At 54.7% G+C, this 15,692-nt stretch overlaps 2 protein-coding genes and 1 long non-coding RNA gene across 10 annotated transcripts in view; 2 read left to right on the top strand and 1 right to left on the bottom strand.

Moving 5' to 3' along the window:
- Positions 1-157: 157 nt before the first annotated feature.
- Positions 158-8,973, top strand: LOC100546547 (low density lipoprotein receptor adapter protein 1-like). Of its 7 annotated transcripts, none has more exons than XM_019613330.2 (10): positions 159-298; positions 3,423-3,565; positions 4,061-4,173; positions 5,095-5,209; positions 5,594-5,666; positions 6,098-6,210; positions 6,679-6,833; positions 7,145-7,194; positions 8,015-8,097; positions 8,263-8,448. In XM_019613330.2, exons 1-10 carry the CDS (start codon positions 214-216, stop codon positions 8,314-8,316), a joined length of 984 nt encoding a protein of 327 aa, XP_019468875.1. In that variant the 5' UTR covers positions 159-213; the 3' UTR covers positions 8,317-8,448. The 7 variants fall into 7 exon arrangements, with proteins under 7 accessions (XP_019468873.1, XP_019468875.1, XP_019468874.1 ...); XM_019613329.2 differs by having other exon boundaries at positions 8,012-8,097; XM_010708006.3 differs by lacking the exon at positions 6,679-6,833 and having other exon boundaries at positions 160-298; positions 8,263-8,973.
- Positions 8,974-9,910: 937 nt separating this feature from the next.
- The window catches only part of FNDC4 (fibronectin type III domain containing 4), a 6,814-nt gene continuing 1,032 nt past the window's right edge, over positions 9,911-15,692 (bottom strand). Inside the window, exons 2-6 of one of the 2 annotated variants that reach the window (XM_031552620.1) lie at positions 12,992-13,107; positions 12,604-12,808; positions 12,215-12,304; positions 11,763-11,874; positions 9,911-11,151 (exon numbers count right to left, since the gene is read on the bottom strand). In XM_031552620.1, the coding sequence (XP_031408480.1) occupies positions 11,127-11,151; positions 11,763-11,874; positions 12,215-12,304; positions 12,604-12,808; positions 12,992-13,107 (548 nt within the window). In that variant the 3' untranslated portion in view covers positions 9,911-11,126. Of the gene's footprint in view, positions 11,152-11,762; positions 11,897-12,214; positions 12,305-12,603; positions 12,809-12,991; positions 13,108-15,692 lie in introns of both variants that reach the window. The other variant, XM_010708005.3, reaches the window with a different exon arrangement.
- LOC109366327 overlaps positions 14,862-15,692 on the top strand; it is a 16,439-nt gene continuing 15,608 nt past the window's right edge. The window contains exon 1 of the long non-coding RNA XR_002112614.2: positions 14,862-15,561. This is a non-coding gene — a long non-coding RNA (uncharacterized LOC109366327). The remainder of the gene's footprint in view (positions 15,562-15,692) is intronic.

The raw sequence follows: 15,692 nt of genomic DNA, 5'->3' as shown, positions 1-15,692 counted from the left end.
GGACGGAGAGCGATAGCAGCACCGGATCGCACCGTCGCCGTACCCCGCTACAACCCACACCCGTTGCCTAGCAACCACTGAGCCGGCACCACTGATGACGTCATCAACACGCGCGTCGATAATCTACAACGCCCCGCCCTTTTCCGCTTTCGGCATCTCCACTTCCGGTCCCGCCCCGTCCCAGTTCCGGCAGCTCTCAGCCTCGGCGCAGCCATGGAGGCGCTGCGGGCGGCGGGTCGCGCTGTGCTGCGGAGTCCGCGTCTCGCCCGGCACGGCCTGGGGCTCTGCCGGCGGCGCAGTGAGTGCGGGCCGGGAGCGGAGGGGAACCGAGGGTCGGTGCAGGGCCGTGGGGCGGGAAGCATTGATCTGGGCCCGGCTGGCACTGGGACAAAATGGGGTCTGTGGGCTCGGAGCCGGGCTGTGGCTGAAGGTGGGCTGCGGGCCCTGTGGGGCTGAAGTGGTGCTTAGAGCTTGGAGCCAGGTCCTGGTGCCCCGTCCATCCCTGGAGGTGTTCAAGGCCAGGTTGGATGGGGCCCTGGGCAGCCTGGGCTGGTATGAAGTATGGAGATTGGTGGCCCTGCATGTGGCAGGGGGTTGGAGCTTCCTGATCCTTGAGGTCCCTTCCAACCCTGGCCATTCTGTGATTCTGTGGCATGGCCCTGAGGAGGGCTCCCTGGTAGCTGAGCCTTATGTGCTATACAGATGAGGTCTGATTTCCCCGTGGATTCAGGTTGCTTCAATTATGGGTCAGAGCTTTCTATAAGCGTAGCAGTAACGTTCTGGGAGCTAATCCCAGGAAAGAGGTGAAAAATAACCCTGAGAAGCATTATCTGAGCGTGAATGGCAGATGCACAGTAATTCCCAGGGAGATATTTCAATCTAGTGCTTCTAATGGTGTATAGAATTGATAGAACCATGGACTGGCCTGGGTTGAAAAGGAGCACAATGCTTATCCAATTCCAACCCCCTGCTATGTGCAGGGTCACCAACCAGCAGACCAGGCTGCCCAGAGCCACATCCAGCCTGGCCTTGAATGCCTTCAGGGATGGGGCATCCACAACCTCTTTGGGCAACCTGTTCCAGTGCATCACAACCCTCTGTGTGAAAAACTTCCTCCTAATATCCAACCTAAACTTCCCCCTTGTTTAAAACCATTCCCCCTTGTCCTATCACTATCCACCCTCATAAACAGCCGTTCCCCTTCCTGTTTATATGCTCTAATTCTTTGGTCCTTGTCAATCCCTCCTCTATGGGTGAATCCAGACAGAATGACTCCCAGTACCTTAACCCTTCTCATCCTATGCGACACAGATGAGGCTGCACCTTGAGTGCTGTGTTCAGTTTTGGTCTCCTCACTACAAGAAAGACATTGAGGCCCTGGAGCACATGGAGAGAATGACAGTGAAACTGCGAGGGGTGTGGAGCACAAGTGTTATGGGGAGCAGGTGAGGAGGGGGCTCAAGAGAGATCTCATGCTTCTCTATATCTGAAAAGATGTAACGAGGTGAGGATTGATTTCTTCTCCTAGGTAACTGCTGTATGACAAGAGGTGATTGCCTCATGTTGTGCCAGGGGAGGTTCAGGTTGGGTGTTAGGAAACATTTCTTCTCAGAAAGAGCAGTGGTGCAGTGGCACAGCTGCCCAGGGAGGTGGTGAGGTCACTGTCTCTGGAGGTGTTCAAGAAGAGGGTAGATGTGGCAATGGGGGATGTGGTGAGTGGGCATGGTGTGGTGGGTTGGATGAGTGGACTAGGTGGTCTTAGAAGTCTTTTCCAGCCTCAGTGATTCTGTGATGATTCTGCAATCTTCTCTGTCACCATTCTTCTGCTCTCTGAGATTTGAGGAGGTAAATGTGTACTCAATTCTACTTCATCTGTCCTTGAAAAGCATCCCCAGAGGAAGTACTTGGTATGAAAGAAGTGTTCCTTTGTGCATGGCACTGATCTCAAACAGTTCTTGATGAGAGTGAGCTTTTTCTTGGCTTTATCTGATGGGAGCAGAGCTTGTAATGGATGCTTTTACAGTGCTTGTTTTTTGTGTTCTCAGTAACAGTGGTGCAAGAGCTCCTTTTTCTACCAGCACTTGCAGAATGTGAAATAAATCAGTTTCTGAAGGAAGCTGAATATGCTGAAGGTCCTCTCCAGGGAATCTGAGGAAACTGAGGAGGTATTTGTCTACCTCTGCTCTCTTGAGACCCCACCAAAATGCTGAGAACCCCAACATAAGGAAGACGTGGACCTATTGGGATGGGCTCATAGAAGACCATGGGGATGCTCAAGGGGCTGGAATACCTCCCTGTGAGAACAGACTGAGGGAGCTGGGGTGTTCAGCCTGGAGAAAAGAAGGCTCCAGGGAGACCTCTTTGTTGCCTTCCTGTATCTGGAGGCCTATGGGACAGCTGAGGAGGGACTCTTTTAGTGAAGCACTGGCACAGGTTGCCCAAAGGAGGTGGTGGATGCCCCTGCAAACTCCCAAGGTCGGGTTGGATGGGGCTCTGAGCACCTGGTGGAGCTGTGAGTGTCCCTATTCAGTGCAGAGAGTTGGGCTAGATGACCTTAAAAGGTCCCTTCAAGTTCAAACAATTCTATGATCCTTTGTCAGAGCGTGCAATGATAGGACAGGGGGTAACAGCTTTAAACTAAAAAGGGAGATTTAGATTAGACATTAGGAAGAAATTCCTCACTAATGAGAGTAGTGTTTGAACAGATGCTCTTTGTCCTTTACTTTTTTTAATAGACCAGTAATGCACATGGAGTTCTCTTCCCTCTGTTCGTTGGAATTCATCCATAAAGCACATTTTTCTGGAAGCTAGCTTGCACTCTTTAAATGCCAATCTAAGCCGTTCTGTAACACAGGGCCTATGCAGGACGGTTGCTTCCCAGTCACCTCTGCTTCAGCTGTGAGTGCTGGCCATTCTGCCCCTTTCCTGGCTGCCTGCTGCTGCAGGTAACAGCAGATAATAGTTTGGCTTTGCTTGCACTGAGGCAGCTTGCGGATTTTGATCTGAGTGGGGCAGCAAATACTGCTGTTCTTGTGGTGTGGCAGCACCTGAAGTGGATGAGGTGAATGCAGTACATAGCACATGCTGCTTGCAGTGAAGGAGCTGAGGCCTGGAAATGTTAGATTCTGATGGATAGCACTGAACACTGTGCAGATCTGAGGCCCTGTGAAGATATGCAGGAGCTTACTGTCTTTGCTGGCAGAGCTTCTAACTCCAGAGCTTCTAACTCCAGAGCTAAGAGCTTTGAGGGTGAACTCTTCTTTCATTATGTTCTTCCAAGATTGTCACAGAACCAGGAGAGTGCTGTGGTGAGTGCAGGTAGCAGCACTGCTGCTGGGAGCGCTGAAGCTACAATGAGGTGAGGTGGCTCTGCTGGGACTTCTGCTTGTGGCTTCTGCTACTAAATCATTTTGTCTTCACAGAGCTTCCTGAGAGCTGGGCTGACATGCAGGAACCGCTGCTGGAGGGGATGTGCTTCACTCTGAAGTATCTAGGCATGACACTGGTAGAGAAACCCAAAGGGGAGGACATGGCAGCTGCTGCCATCCGCCGGATTGTTGCCATGGTGAGAGCCAGCTCTGTGCTGGGGTAGAGAAGAGCCAGTTTGGAGCTAGCGAGTAGACTTGGGAAGCATCCACATGACAGTCCTTAGCTGCATCTAGCGACTGTGCTGTTCCCAAGGGGAGGGTGGCTTGCAAGAGACAGGCTGATCTCTACCTCAGGAGGAAGCTGTTCTTCTGCAGGACAGCCACCATTGCTCGCTTCCACACAGAGCAGAACTTTGTCCCTCTCCTCACAGAGAGGAGGGGGAGGACTGGGGGAGGTGGGATCCATCCTTTCCCACGTGCATGGCAGTAGCATGAAGGGACTCCTGGGATGTCCTACACAGGATGTGCCTAATCTCCAGGCTCTTGCTTTCCCATCCCTTTGGCAGGAACCTCTGCAGCATGGGTCCAAGTGAGTGACATTCTGTACAGAATCTGGGGGGTGGCTGGCAGCAGGGTGGGGTTGAGGGCCCTCACTGGGTCTTCAGAGATGTCTGGTGTTTCTCCACTGCCAGGCACGGGTGGGAGCTCGCAAGTTCCAGAAGGTGATTCTGACAGTGTCTCCAAGGGGCATCTCACTGCAGGACGCCGACACAAAGGAGATGGTTGAGAACATCTCCATCTACAGGTGGGCATGGCATGCAGGAGGGCCTGGGTAAGGGCGGTGATCCTACATAATTCTATGATTCTGAGTGTTCCTTAGCAACCAGTGGAAGACTGGTGGGATCTTGAGCAGCAAGGGTGGGCTGGGCCTTGTGCTGGCCCCCACAGCACTGCCTGAGTCTGAATGCATGCAGGGACCTGGGTAACTTTGTGTTCTTAGTCAGTATCTGGCCTTTTCTGTGGACCCTGCTTGTCTCTTCTGCATCCTGTGTTCAGCAGGATGTCAGATTGGGGCTGATGGATAGAAGACCCCCACAACTAGGGCAAGACTGCATGCCTACCTTTTTTTGCTGATGAAGGAGTAGAGGACCACCCTTCTGCCTTCTAGCTGCAGTGGCCTGAGTGTGCCTTGGCCTGCAGCTCACTTAAGCTGACTAAAGACAGATTAAAAAGCTGTTTTCCTGTTTGTTTGCTCCCTCCTTACTGCTGTCAGTTGTACTCCATGTTTGTGGGAGGGGAGCATGGCTGAAGGCTGATAGCTAGATGAGAAACAGAGTTAGAATGTGTCTTTGGTGCGAAAGTTGGGACTTGGCACAAGAGCTGATACACCGCAGCAGAGCATTCTCCTGCCTGGCCTCCAGCTGTGCTCTTGCTTTTCTATGCACCTTTTGGTTCAGTGCTTGAGTTCACACCTAGGCTTGAACAAGGCATCAGAAGACCAAAGGGCACACAGAGCAGCACAAGTTGGGGATACCTGTGGATGCAGTGATCTCTTACTAGCTCTAGGTGTGAGGCAGCCTTTCGTCCTTTCTGGAGAGCTGGGCTGCTGGTTTTCCAGGGCAGGTGAAAGTCTCGGGTTGTCTCTCCTGTTTGTTGGTGTGCTGGGAGCACAGCAGACCTGTGCTGGGTTTCCCTGTTGCTCTGAGCAGCTCCTCTCTGCCCATAGGATCTCCTACTGCACAACAGACAAGCTGCAGAACAAAGTCTTTGCTTATGTTGCTCAGAGCCAGGAGAGCGGGGCGCTGGAGTGCCATGCCTTCCTGTCACCCAAGAAGAAGATTGTAAGCACTTCTCTTTGGCTCTTGGCACTTTGAGGTAAGGGTGGGTATGAAGCCCTTTCTTCTTCCCCTTCAGGGAAAGCAGACCCTTACTTCTGTGCCCCTAGCTGGAAACAGAGCCAGGGAATGCACGTTTCCTCACATTGTGTAGAGGTGGATGATGAGCAACAGGAGGTTCTTCTGTCCCAGTTCCTCTGGGATCTCCTCTTGGGAAGAGTTGGCCCATGTGAACTGTCTGGCAGAGCACTGAGCCTTGGCCTTCCACACGTGCATTGCACAGGGAGATGTGACAAGGGAGGCCTGGAGCACCTCTGTTCTTGGGCAGCGCTATGGCTACGGCTTGGGGTGGAGATGGAAGTAGACACTTCCCCTCTTTCTTGTACACAGGCCCAGGCTGTGACTCTGACGGTGGCCCAGGCCTTCCAAATGGCACTGGATCTCTGGGAAGCAGCAAATGCAGGTAGGAGGAATTTCTCTGACATTTCCCTCTGCCTAGTCCTGGGATTGGGGTTCTACATTGCCAGATCCTGTTTTGGGCTGTATGGAGGAGAGATGGCTTGCTGCTTGGGTGGTGAAATGCACCAACCAGGGCACTGTCCATGCTGTTGTGCTCTCTGCTGCTTCCCCGTGCGGGGAGCATGCTCTGTCTCTGGCCGGGGGTGTCCGGCTATCCATGCTAAACTCCTCTGCACTGCTGAGCTATTGCACAGCTCAGGGCCCTGTGAGACCTGCCCTGAGCAGTGTCCCCCTCACCCTGCTCCCATGCTTGCTTGCACTGTCCCCCAAGCACAGCAGGGGCATCTGTCTCTTGCCCACAGTCTTGCCTGTACCCCCCCGCTGAGCCTTGTTCGAGTTCCAGGCGCTAACTCTGCTGCTTTTGCACTGTCCCAGGCTCTAGGCAGGAACAGCCCCTTCACCCTCCATGTGTCTTGGAGCGCAGTGAGCCCAGCAGAGCAAGTGAGCCAGCTCCCCCGGGGAGCCCTCCCTTCAGACACCAGTTTGGGGTACAGTATGTGCAAGTCTGGCCCATGCCCAGGTCTGTCACACATTAGGGCAGGAGAAGAGTAACCCTCACACAGCTCCCTCCTCCTGGACTCTCAGGCTCCTGTCGGGTGTCTGCACAGCCCCCCTTGTACGTGCGGGCCTGATGTGACAAGGAGCACTCTGTGCTATGTCTGGCTCACAAGGCAGGAGCCTCAGGTGATCTTTGCTCCAAGAGCTCTCCTGTCAGGCCCAGCGTTGCAGCAGCCAGCCCTGTTGCACAGGGAGCTGGGACCTGCTCTGCGTACTTGGTGCCATGGTTTGGGGTGAGACAGCCTCTCTCAAGGAGAGGAACCTTTGTCTGGTCGTCATCTTGCCAGCCTGGGATAAGGCTCAGCCCTGCCCATCTGCACAGCACCCACTGAATGTCCAGAGCCAGTCACAGCATTTCTAGTGTTGCAAGTCTCTGTTGTCATTGTGTCCCTGCCCAGGAGCCTCTGAATGCTTGCTTCTTGACTTCGTGCTTCCAGCATTGGCCCAGTCTGGCAGTGGTTGGGGCCATCGTTGCTTGCAGCGTGCTCCAGGTGGTTCTCTGCCTGGTCCTCCAGCTGGGACATGCTCACCCTGCTCCAGTCTCTAGGCAAAGGTGTGCTGTGTGCAGCAGCTATCTCAGCTTGGTGGCTCATCCCCAGTTCACGCCCTGTGTTTGGTGCTCTGCTTGGTCTGTCTCTTCCCTTGTGTGGCTGTGTCTGAGCTCCAAGGATTTCATCAGCCCAGTATTGCAGGTGCCATTTTTCCCCTTCCTGCTTGTAGACGAGTCTTGTCCTTGTCATGCCTGGTGGGTGACTGTCTTGTGAAGGTGCTGGGGACAGCCCTGCTGCCCCAGAAGAGGCTCTGGGCATCCCAGTCTGGATCCTGGTAGAGACCTGCTTTTCTGTTTGTTTGCTTGCTTGCAAGGAGGAGGAAGAGGAGGAGGAAGATGAAAACCTTGATGAAACTTTATCTGGGTAAGTGGTGAGCTGGTGCCTGTGTGTAAGGAGCACTCTTGTGAGCCCTTTCTTGTTTCCTTCTCCATGTCCCAAGCAAGGGGTACTGCTGAAGCCATGAGTTTTGTGGGAGCTCGGATGAAATCTGTGGGGGAACTTCTGCTGTTTTCTCTGTCTCTGTCAGCTGAGGTTGGATGTACAGGGAGCTAAGGTGTGGAGAGACAGATCTTGCAGTTCAACTCTTGCAGAGGGGAGTTGATACTCAGGACAGTACAAGAAACATCTCTGGGTATGTTTCTGCCACTCTTTGCTGAGGATAACCGATCCAGATGTGCTTCTCATGTTGAACCCGGAGCTGGCCCTCTCCTTCCCCTCATTTCTGTGGGCATAGGCCAGGTTGGATGCCCAGTCATGCTGATGGTGTGGACTAGGAGCTGGGACTGAGCTTGGGAGGAGGTCAGAAATAGAGGATTAACCCGTAGGTCTTTGCAGAAGTGTGTGTGGTAGTGGGTTTGCTGAGCCTGTTCCATTATGGCTGTTCTCATGCTCCTGTTAAGCCAGTGCCTGATGGGTCTGGCAGTGTCAGCAGGCTGAGACTGCTCTAAATAGGTGTCATCTGGGGATCAGCATGTGCAAAGTGTGAAGGTGTGTATGTGTCCTTTTGATGTGGCCACTTGTTCTTGGGGGATTCTTGATGGGAAGAGATGTGGCTTTGCAGTATCAGGGCAGGATGGCCTGGGGAAGGGGTTTGGTAGCGAGTAGGTTAGGGCCTTCTGCAGTCTGAGTGCCTGGTACTGCTGGGTCTGCTTTTCCAGGGTCATGAGCATGGGTCTCTCAGCAGGTGCTTGCTTGAAGATGATGGGTGCTCTGTTCTCTTCCAAAGCTGCATGGAGGAGCTGGGGAGGGGAGCCCATGGACCAACAGGTAAGCTCTCTCCCTCCATATTGCTTTTCTACCTCCCCCAGCATGTTCTTGGCAGAGGGAGGAGGTTGATGGCTCTCTTGGGAAGGTCAGCTTCCTCTCCCTGTCCGTATTGGGTTCCCAACCACAAATGTTATGGACCAGATCTCCCTCCCTTTTGCTTTTCAGAGTTGGCACCTCCTGTGCCCAGAACGAGCTCATCTACTGCACAGCTGCCGCTGAGCTGGCCCCGCCTGGGGCAGCCCCCAGGCAGCCGGAAGGAGCCAGGAGGAGCTGGAGACCCTCCCACAGCTGGCCCTGGGACTGATCGCCCCAAGAATCCTCTGAGCTAAGCCACATCTCTGCAGCAACGGAGCAGCCACTCAGGATTCACCCCGTGCCTGCACCCAGGCCAGTCAGCACCTGCCCTGCCCCCAGGCACAGGGGCTGTTGGCACCGCTGCTGTGCAGCGCGTGGACTGTAATGCCCACTCCTTGTCCTGCTGCCCACCTGCATGAACCGCCTCAAACTGCAGTTGCTGCCTGCTCCCTTTTAAGCCTGATGGACTGGTGTTCATTGTTCTGCCTGCTGCTGGTGCAGCCAACCCACGTGCTCTGAGCCTGCAGGATGTAGGTGGTGCACCTAGGGCTGTGCTGATCTGACTTTGCTCCTTGTAGTGGCAACAGGGAGCAGCTGAGGCCGAGCAGCTCGCTGGGCACAGGGCTTGCACAGGGCTTGCTCAGCAAATTGAAGGTGCATATCCTCCTCTTGGTCTGGAGGAGACTTGCCCCTGCAGTTCAACCCTGTACCCTCCCATGTGTGAAGCGCCCTGTTTTTGAAAGGAAAGCTCTGCATTTGTAGGGAAATAAACTGAGGGTTGGTTTTGTTTTGTTTTTTTAATAGTTGTCCATTTGCTTTTGAGTGCTCAGTGGGGGCCTTGTGCAAGCGTGTGAAGGGCTGTGTCCACTGCTACCTGCAGGAAGGCATGGCTGGTGCTGTGCCCCTTGGGGACTCCATGTGCACCAGCAAATGTTTGCACAGCAGGAGCTGACAGTGGACCCTGCAGAGGCCAGAGATGGCATAATGTCCCACGTGTCAGCAGCTCTCTATCCATTTCAACCTTGTGCCTGCTCTGCCGCTGTCCTGCTGCACTTGGTCTGTGATGTGGAGGCATGGCCAGCAGGCTGCCTGGTTTCTCCAGCCAGGTTTGCCTCCGATTGCTATTCTTGCTGTGAATTATTCTTCTTCACCATCTCCTGCCACTGGGGAAGGCAGTGGGCTGTACCTGTTGCCTGGGAGCTGTCAGACTCCAGGCAGTGTAAATGCTTCTGTCTCCTGAGACATGAGGTTGCTGCAGTGCCTCTGCTGGCACTGCACCCCTGTGTGCCTTCTTGCAGGACTTGGTGGGTGTTAGGTCTGCAGTTAATCCTGGGTTTTACCATTGCTGCAGTGAGCATCTTCCAGCTCCTTGTGTCAGCCTAGAACAGTTGCTGTGCCTGCTATGTATAACGTGAGAGACATTGTGTTCCTTTTTATTTGGCCACAGCTTTTGTATTCTGCTCTCTTCACCTGATGGGGAGAAGCACAGCCTCCTGCCAGCAGCCTGCTGAGCCCTGGCATCATTTTCCTTCAGCAGCTGCATGTCCTACAGTATGACAGGCCAGCCTGCAGCACTGGTATTCTCTCAAAGGCCAGAAAGAAGTGCAGGATAGCCTTAGAGGACCTGCTGCAGAGCATGTGCTATCAAGAACAGGGCCATACACAGGAGTGCAAGAAGCAATTGGACGTGTGTGCTCCCCTCTTCCCCCCCACACCTGCAATACTGTAGGGACAACGCTGCTTTTGAGCCAGGATGCTTTTATTGAAAAGACCCCGCCACAGGGAGTTGCTTACCCTGTCCCTTCCCAATCCAGTCCTGCAGCAGGAGCTGAACAGCACCTGGAAGTGAGAGTCCTGAAAGTGCTTTGCTGGGAGGTTTATTCCTGGAAGACGCTGGATCCTGTGATGCTTGAGTCCAGGGCTGCAGAGCCAGCGCCTGGCTCGGTGACCAGCCACAGAGCAGAGCACGGAGGGAAGAGCAGCAACCAGGGCACCAGGCACGGCCTCTGTGGCAGCGGGGCTTCTTGTGTCACCCTGCATCCCCTGCCTCTGGCAAGAGAATATCGCTGGGCCAGACCTCAGCCTCGGACACGACACGCATCCCACCAATCCAGCCAGGCTGACTGCATTATGCATGCAGTGCACACTCACAGTGAGCTCTGACTGAGAAGTGGTAGAGCCACAGCAGTGTGCTGGCCAGACCTGTTCCCATAGCTCTGTGAGCCTCACCTCACCCACGGGACTGACGCTCCCTGCTCTGCTGCAGCCCAGCCAGGCACTGCAGCAGCACTAACTCCTCAAGCTCTCATTTATGTTTTTGTCCCCTGTGGCAGGGCGAGGCATGGAAAGCCCCTCACTGCAATGATGGGGTGCAGTGGGCCCCATCCTCCAGCAGGGACTCGCTCTCACAGCCCAGCCCCCCTGCCTCCTTGCCATGACCTCGCTGGCAGCTCTGGGGCCAGCACCTGCACTGCACCCTCCCTTCAGCCTTGGAGCCAGAAAGGTGCAGATCCTTCCCCCCCCAGCACAGCAAAGAGAGCCAGGTCTGCCCCAGAACATCTCCTCGGCAGGAGTCTGGTGCCACACAGCTGCACCACAGCCACTGGCCAAGCCTGGGCTCCGGGATGCTGCCTCCCACTGGGGCTGTGTGCAGGACAGGGCAGCAGCCCCTCTGCTCCCCCACAGGCTGGTGGCATACCCCCACTCCATCGCTCAGCTCCACACTCCTTAGCGGCAGGGAAGCGGGGCCAGGCATACATGCACGGCCGGGAGCCAACTCCATGCACATCCCCAGACAGGTGCCCTTGGGAAAGCGTAAGTTCGGATACGTGGATCTTCGCATGCAGAGTTCCAGGCTGGCTGCCTGGTGCTGCCTCCTCTTCCAAGGCCTGTTCTAGCTCTGACGTGATGCCCAGGAGCCCAGATGCAGAGCTGGTGCTGCACTTACACCTCGATTATATTGACAGAAGGAGACTTCTTCTACGAGAGGAAAAAAAAACAACACTTTGAGGCTATGCTTTATGGAGACATTGGGATGGGAAGTCTGGAGGAGGAAAGAGAACTTGGCCCTCAAAGTCCTGGAAACCAAGGAGACAGAAACAGGCCAGTGGGCAACACGTGAATAGAGTTTGCACCATGAATAGAGACAGCAGAAGAGACCCAAGGGAAAAAATTACTGCAACTTCCCATCAGAGCATGTGCTGTCAGAGTTATAAATCAGTCTTTGTTGAGTAACAAAGAACAAGTCAGGTGCTGACCTCTCTGAGATGCAGAAGAGGTGTAGCCTCTATGTGGAGTGGTGATGGGGCATGGTAATGGGGCAAGCACTGGCTGTTGCAGTGAGAGGACAGCTACCATCCTGCAACGTGGGAGCCACCCCGGCAGAGGTGTCCTGCCATCACTATGGGTGTTTCTCCTGCACTCACATATGGGGCACACAGACTACCCCAGGGCTCACTGCTAGTCCTCAGCTTTTGGGGTGAGGACACAAAGTGGGGTGTTTTCTATTTCTGGAGAGAGCAAGAACCTGTCCAACCATTAAGGCACAGCAGATGTTACATGCCAGCCCTTCTGTCAGCCCTTCCCCTCACCTTGCTCCGCAGCAGTCCTCCAGAGGGTCGCTCTGGAGTGCTGTGCTCCGAGGATGGCTTTGTCTTCTCCTTGTTGTTGTTGGAGTCATTGTCCTTGATGATGTCATACTGTCTGCAGAAGAGGGCGATCACCGCTGCAGAAAGAGGAGGGATGAAGGACTCCCTCAGGGCTGTCCCCTTCTCCCTCCCTATCGTCACAGCAGTAGAGCAGCCAGGCCCAGGGGTTGGGGTGATGGTTGAACTTGAGGACCTTAGAGGTCTTTTCCAGCCTTAACGATTCTACGAAAATGGAGCCAGAAGCATCTAGAAGAACCAGTCCCAATGGACTTGCAAGGAAGGAGGATGCCAGGACTGTGCCAGCATTCCTCTGCACTCTCTGAGCTCCATCCTCTCCGTGGACCCAAGACTGTGCCTCTGTCCCAGCCTGCTGGAATGCTGTTAGTGGCACTCACCTGCCCACATGAGCAGCACAGCCACGATGATGATGATCTCTCCTGTCTGCAGTTGCCTGTCTTTGTCCAGCCCTTCCATAGTGATGTCACCTGTGGAGAAGAGCAGCCAGGCAGGGCTGGCAGCAGTCACCCTCCCAGCAGAACCCACCTCATAACCAGCATCATTCAAGGATCTGAGGAGCTACAGAGAGTGGCCCACTTCCCTCTGACAAACAAATGTTGACTGGGAAGAAGGCATGCAGCCTACGGCTTTTCATAAAGACCCACGCTGCACATCATCTCTCTTGGATTCACGGCCAGCATTTAGGCAACCCCCAGGCAACAGGCACAACGTGGCTGCGAAGTGGAAAGGAGACAGCCCCACGAGTGGCACTTGGGCAATGCCTCACCTTGGTTGGAACTGTTGGAGGGGAGGCGGTCGGTCTCCTTCAGAGTCCTGAAGTGGACACGTTTGCTGGCCTGACTTTCCCCATAGAGGCCGATGCTCTGCACCTGGATGATGTAATCGGCATCTTCTGCCAGGTCCCACAGCACGCAGGCCCGGTTGGTGGTGTTCACCTCCCGGATGAAGCGCTGCATCTGACCATCCTGCCGCTGCCAGAGTGAAGAGCTGTCATCCCCAGGGAGTTGATCCCAGCTGCACCCTGCCTGCAGGGCTCTGCTGAGTGCAGTGCCCTCGCTCCTCCCTTCCCAGGCAATCCTCCACCCCTGGGGTGGGCCGGCACCTCGCTCCACAGCATCTCTGTGCGGCCAGAGGGACCCCCGGGGCCTGGGTACCTGCTGTAGGATGGCATAGCCGATGACCACGTCTCCTTCTGGCACATCCCAAGAGACGGTGGCAGAGTTCGCCTTCAGCTGTGTCACAGTCACATTGACGGGGGACGGCGGCCTGTCTGGGTGAGCAGGGGTGGATCGATGGGAGGCACGGGAGAGAGGCAAAAGATCTGTCAGAAAAGGCACTTGTACCTCCCTCTCCCTCCAACCACGGGGGTTTTCTCCAGCATTCGCCCACTGCAGCTCAGATTTTCATCTATTGGAAAGTATCCTGCAGAGTCGCAGCAGCGCTGCCTGGCATGGCATGCTGCTGCTCAGCCCAGACACAGCAGCTTCTTGATAGTAAAGTCCCACGCTTCTGTGGGGTTCTGAGTCCAAACAAGCCCTACATTAATGCAGCACTTCAACCACAACTGTGACAGTGAAACAAAGATCCTCCAATCTCTGGGGCTGCCCTGTGCATGTGCACATCATGAATGCCTGGCACACCACCCAGGGCTGCGTAGGAAGCAGCACAGACACAGTATTTATATATCAACTGTGACAGAAAAATGGGGCAGCTTGGAATAAACACACTACGGAGCTCTGCCTGGGCACCTCATCTGCCTGGCGCTGCTCCCTGCCCCAAACTGGGGAGGAAAGCCCAGTGCAGAGCTGACTTTGTCAGTGCAGTGCCATCAGCTAAAAAGCTGACAGCAACATTGAGCCACTGCCATCCTTTGGGTTGACCCACGGGCTGCACCACTGCTGTTTTGTCATTTCAGCCCCTGGAACTACTGAGGTCTGAACTGGACAGCACATGCCTGAACCCTTCAGGGACACGGCTCAGGATTCAGCACGAGCCGTGGGCCGTTCCCAGCACATAGCCCTGATGTGCTCTATGCTCTTTGGAACATGTGAGCTCAGTGCTAAGGATGTGGCCACATCCTGCTGATATTTGGCCTCAGGCTGAGAACAAGACCTGATGCTTCACCACAATAATAAATTAGGAGGACTTTTGCATCTAACAGAATGAGGGAAGGTCTGAACATGCCCGACATGTTTGCAGAGAAATTAAAGGTCTGACATCTCAGCAATGCAAGAGTCTATGTATGGAGCCTGCAGAATTTTCTAGGTTCTGCAGAAAGACAGCATGGCCCAGCCCAGCTTCATGCTGGGGATGCTGAGACGTGGGACTGAGTCACTACAGTTTGAGAGCAAGGTCACTGCAATGATCCACAGTCCACGCTACTGGGTCTACGTGGTCTGGGACACGTCACTTGGTTGGTTTGCTGTAGAGAACATACAATGAGAATGTGGGATTTGTACACCTAGCAGGAAGAGTGAGGACAGAAAGAATCGGCTGTTCGAACCAGATAATGGGATGAGAGGTAATGGCCTCTGCACAGGGGGATGGTGGGGTCACCGTCCCTGGAATTGTTCCAGAGCCGTGGGGATGTGGCACTGAGGGACGTGGTCAGTAGGATAGTGGGGTGGGCTGGGGTTGGACTTCGGGATGTGAGAGGTCTTTTCCAACCTGAATGGTTCTGTGACTCTACAAGTTCACTCTGGAAACACGGGGACAATGTTAAACCCCAAGGATACACAAGATGAATGTCACTGGGACAAGACCTCCAAGAGAGCTCTCACCACAGGAAGATCCCCACATTAAACCCATGTTCTCCAGCCAGTTAGATCTTACGAGGAAGTTTTTCACCCAGAGGGTGGTGAGGCACTGGAACAGGTTGCCCAAGGAGGCTGTGGATGCCCCATCCCTGCAGGCATTCAAGGCCAGGCTGGATGTGGCTCTGGGCAGCCTGGTCTGCTGGTTGGCGACCTGCACATAGCAGGGGGTTTGGAACTGGATGAGCATTGTGCTCCTTTTCAACCCAGGCCATTCTATGATTCTATTTCTATAAAGATCCGAGTGGGTTTTTCAGGGCTGCAAAACCTCTGCACTCTGATACGACTCTAGAAAACACCTCTCTAACACCAAGCTCCTCCAAGACTGCTGGGCTCTGTGGCATGCTTTTCCCAGAGCTCAGCCCCACGCACTGCATCCAGCGCTAATGATCCTGCATCATTTATAAGCTATTCAGCTTCACTTCTGATTAAAACCCTATTAAAGAACGGGGCAGCATCACAAAAAGAGGCTGATGGCCTGGAGCACCCTTTCCTTTTACCACGGAGGTGTTGGATGCACCTCAATAGCAGCACTGGTGGACGTGGCTGGGCACAGGGATGGGGCACAGCCCCACACACTCTCTCCCCATCCTGCCGTGCCTCTGGAGGAGGACCCGTGCCCTTGGCACTGCTGCTCAAGGGCACAGATGTTGGTCCAAGCCATCCATCCTTGCGGCAGGGCAGCCTGCCTCGCTCCATCCACCTGAAGACGAGGGGTCACTTTTCAACCGCATTTCTTCCCAAATGCCGCGGGCCCCGGAGTTCCCGTTGTGCGACGAGGCTGCCAGGGGACAACGGGGGACAGACACCAGGCCGAGCTCAGAATGAAGCAGCCCATTCCGCCGTGACGGGTTGCCAGGACGTAGCAATGCAGAAGGGACCAACAGACAGCGGCAGACATTGCCATGGAGGTGAGTCGGGGAAGGAAGGAGCGCAGCGCCCGCTTAAAGCGCATCACCTCAGTCTGAACCGACAGCAGCCGGGCAGCAACGCCCGGAAGGATGCAGGCACGGCAGCTCACGGGTGACATCTCACGGGACAG

Source organism: Meleagris gallopavo, chromosome 2, assembly GCF_000146605.3.
Source record: "Meleagris gallopavo isolate NT-WF06-2002-E0010 breed Aviagen turkey brand Nicholas breeding stock chromosome 2, Turkey_5.1, whole genome shotgun sequence".
NCBI classification, from domain to species: domain Eukaryota; kingdom Metazoa; phylum Chordata; class Aves; order Galliformes; family Phasianidae; genus Meleagris; species Meleagris gallopavo.
This window is presented reverse-complemented; position numbering and strand designations above follow the sequence as displayed.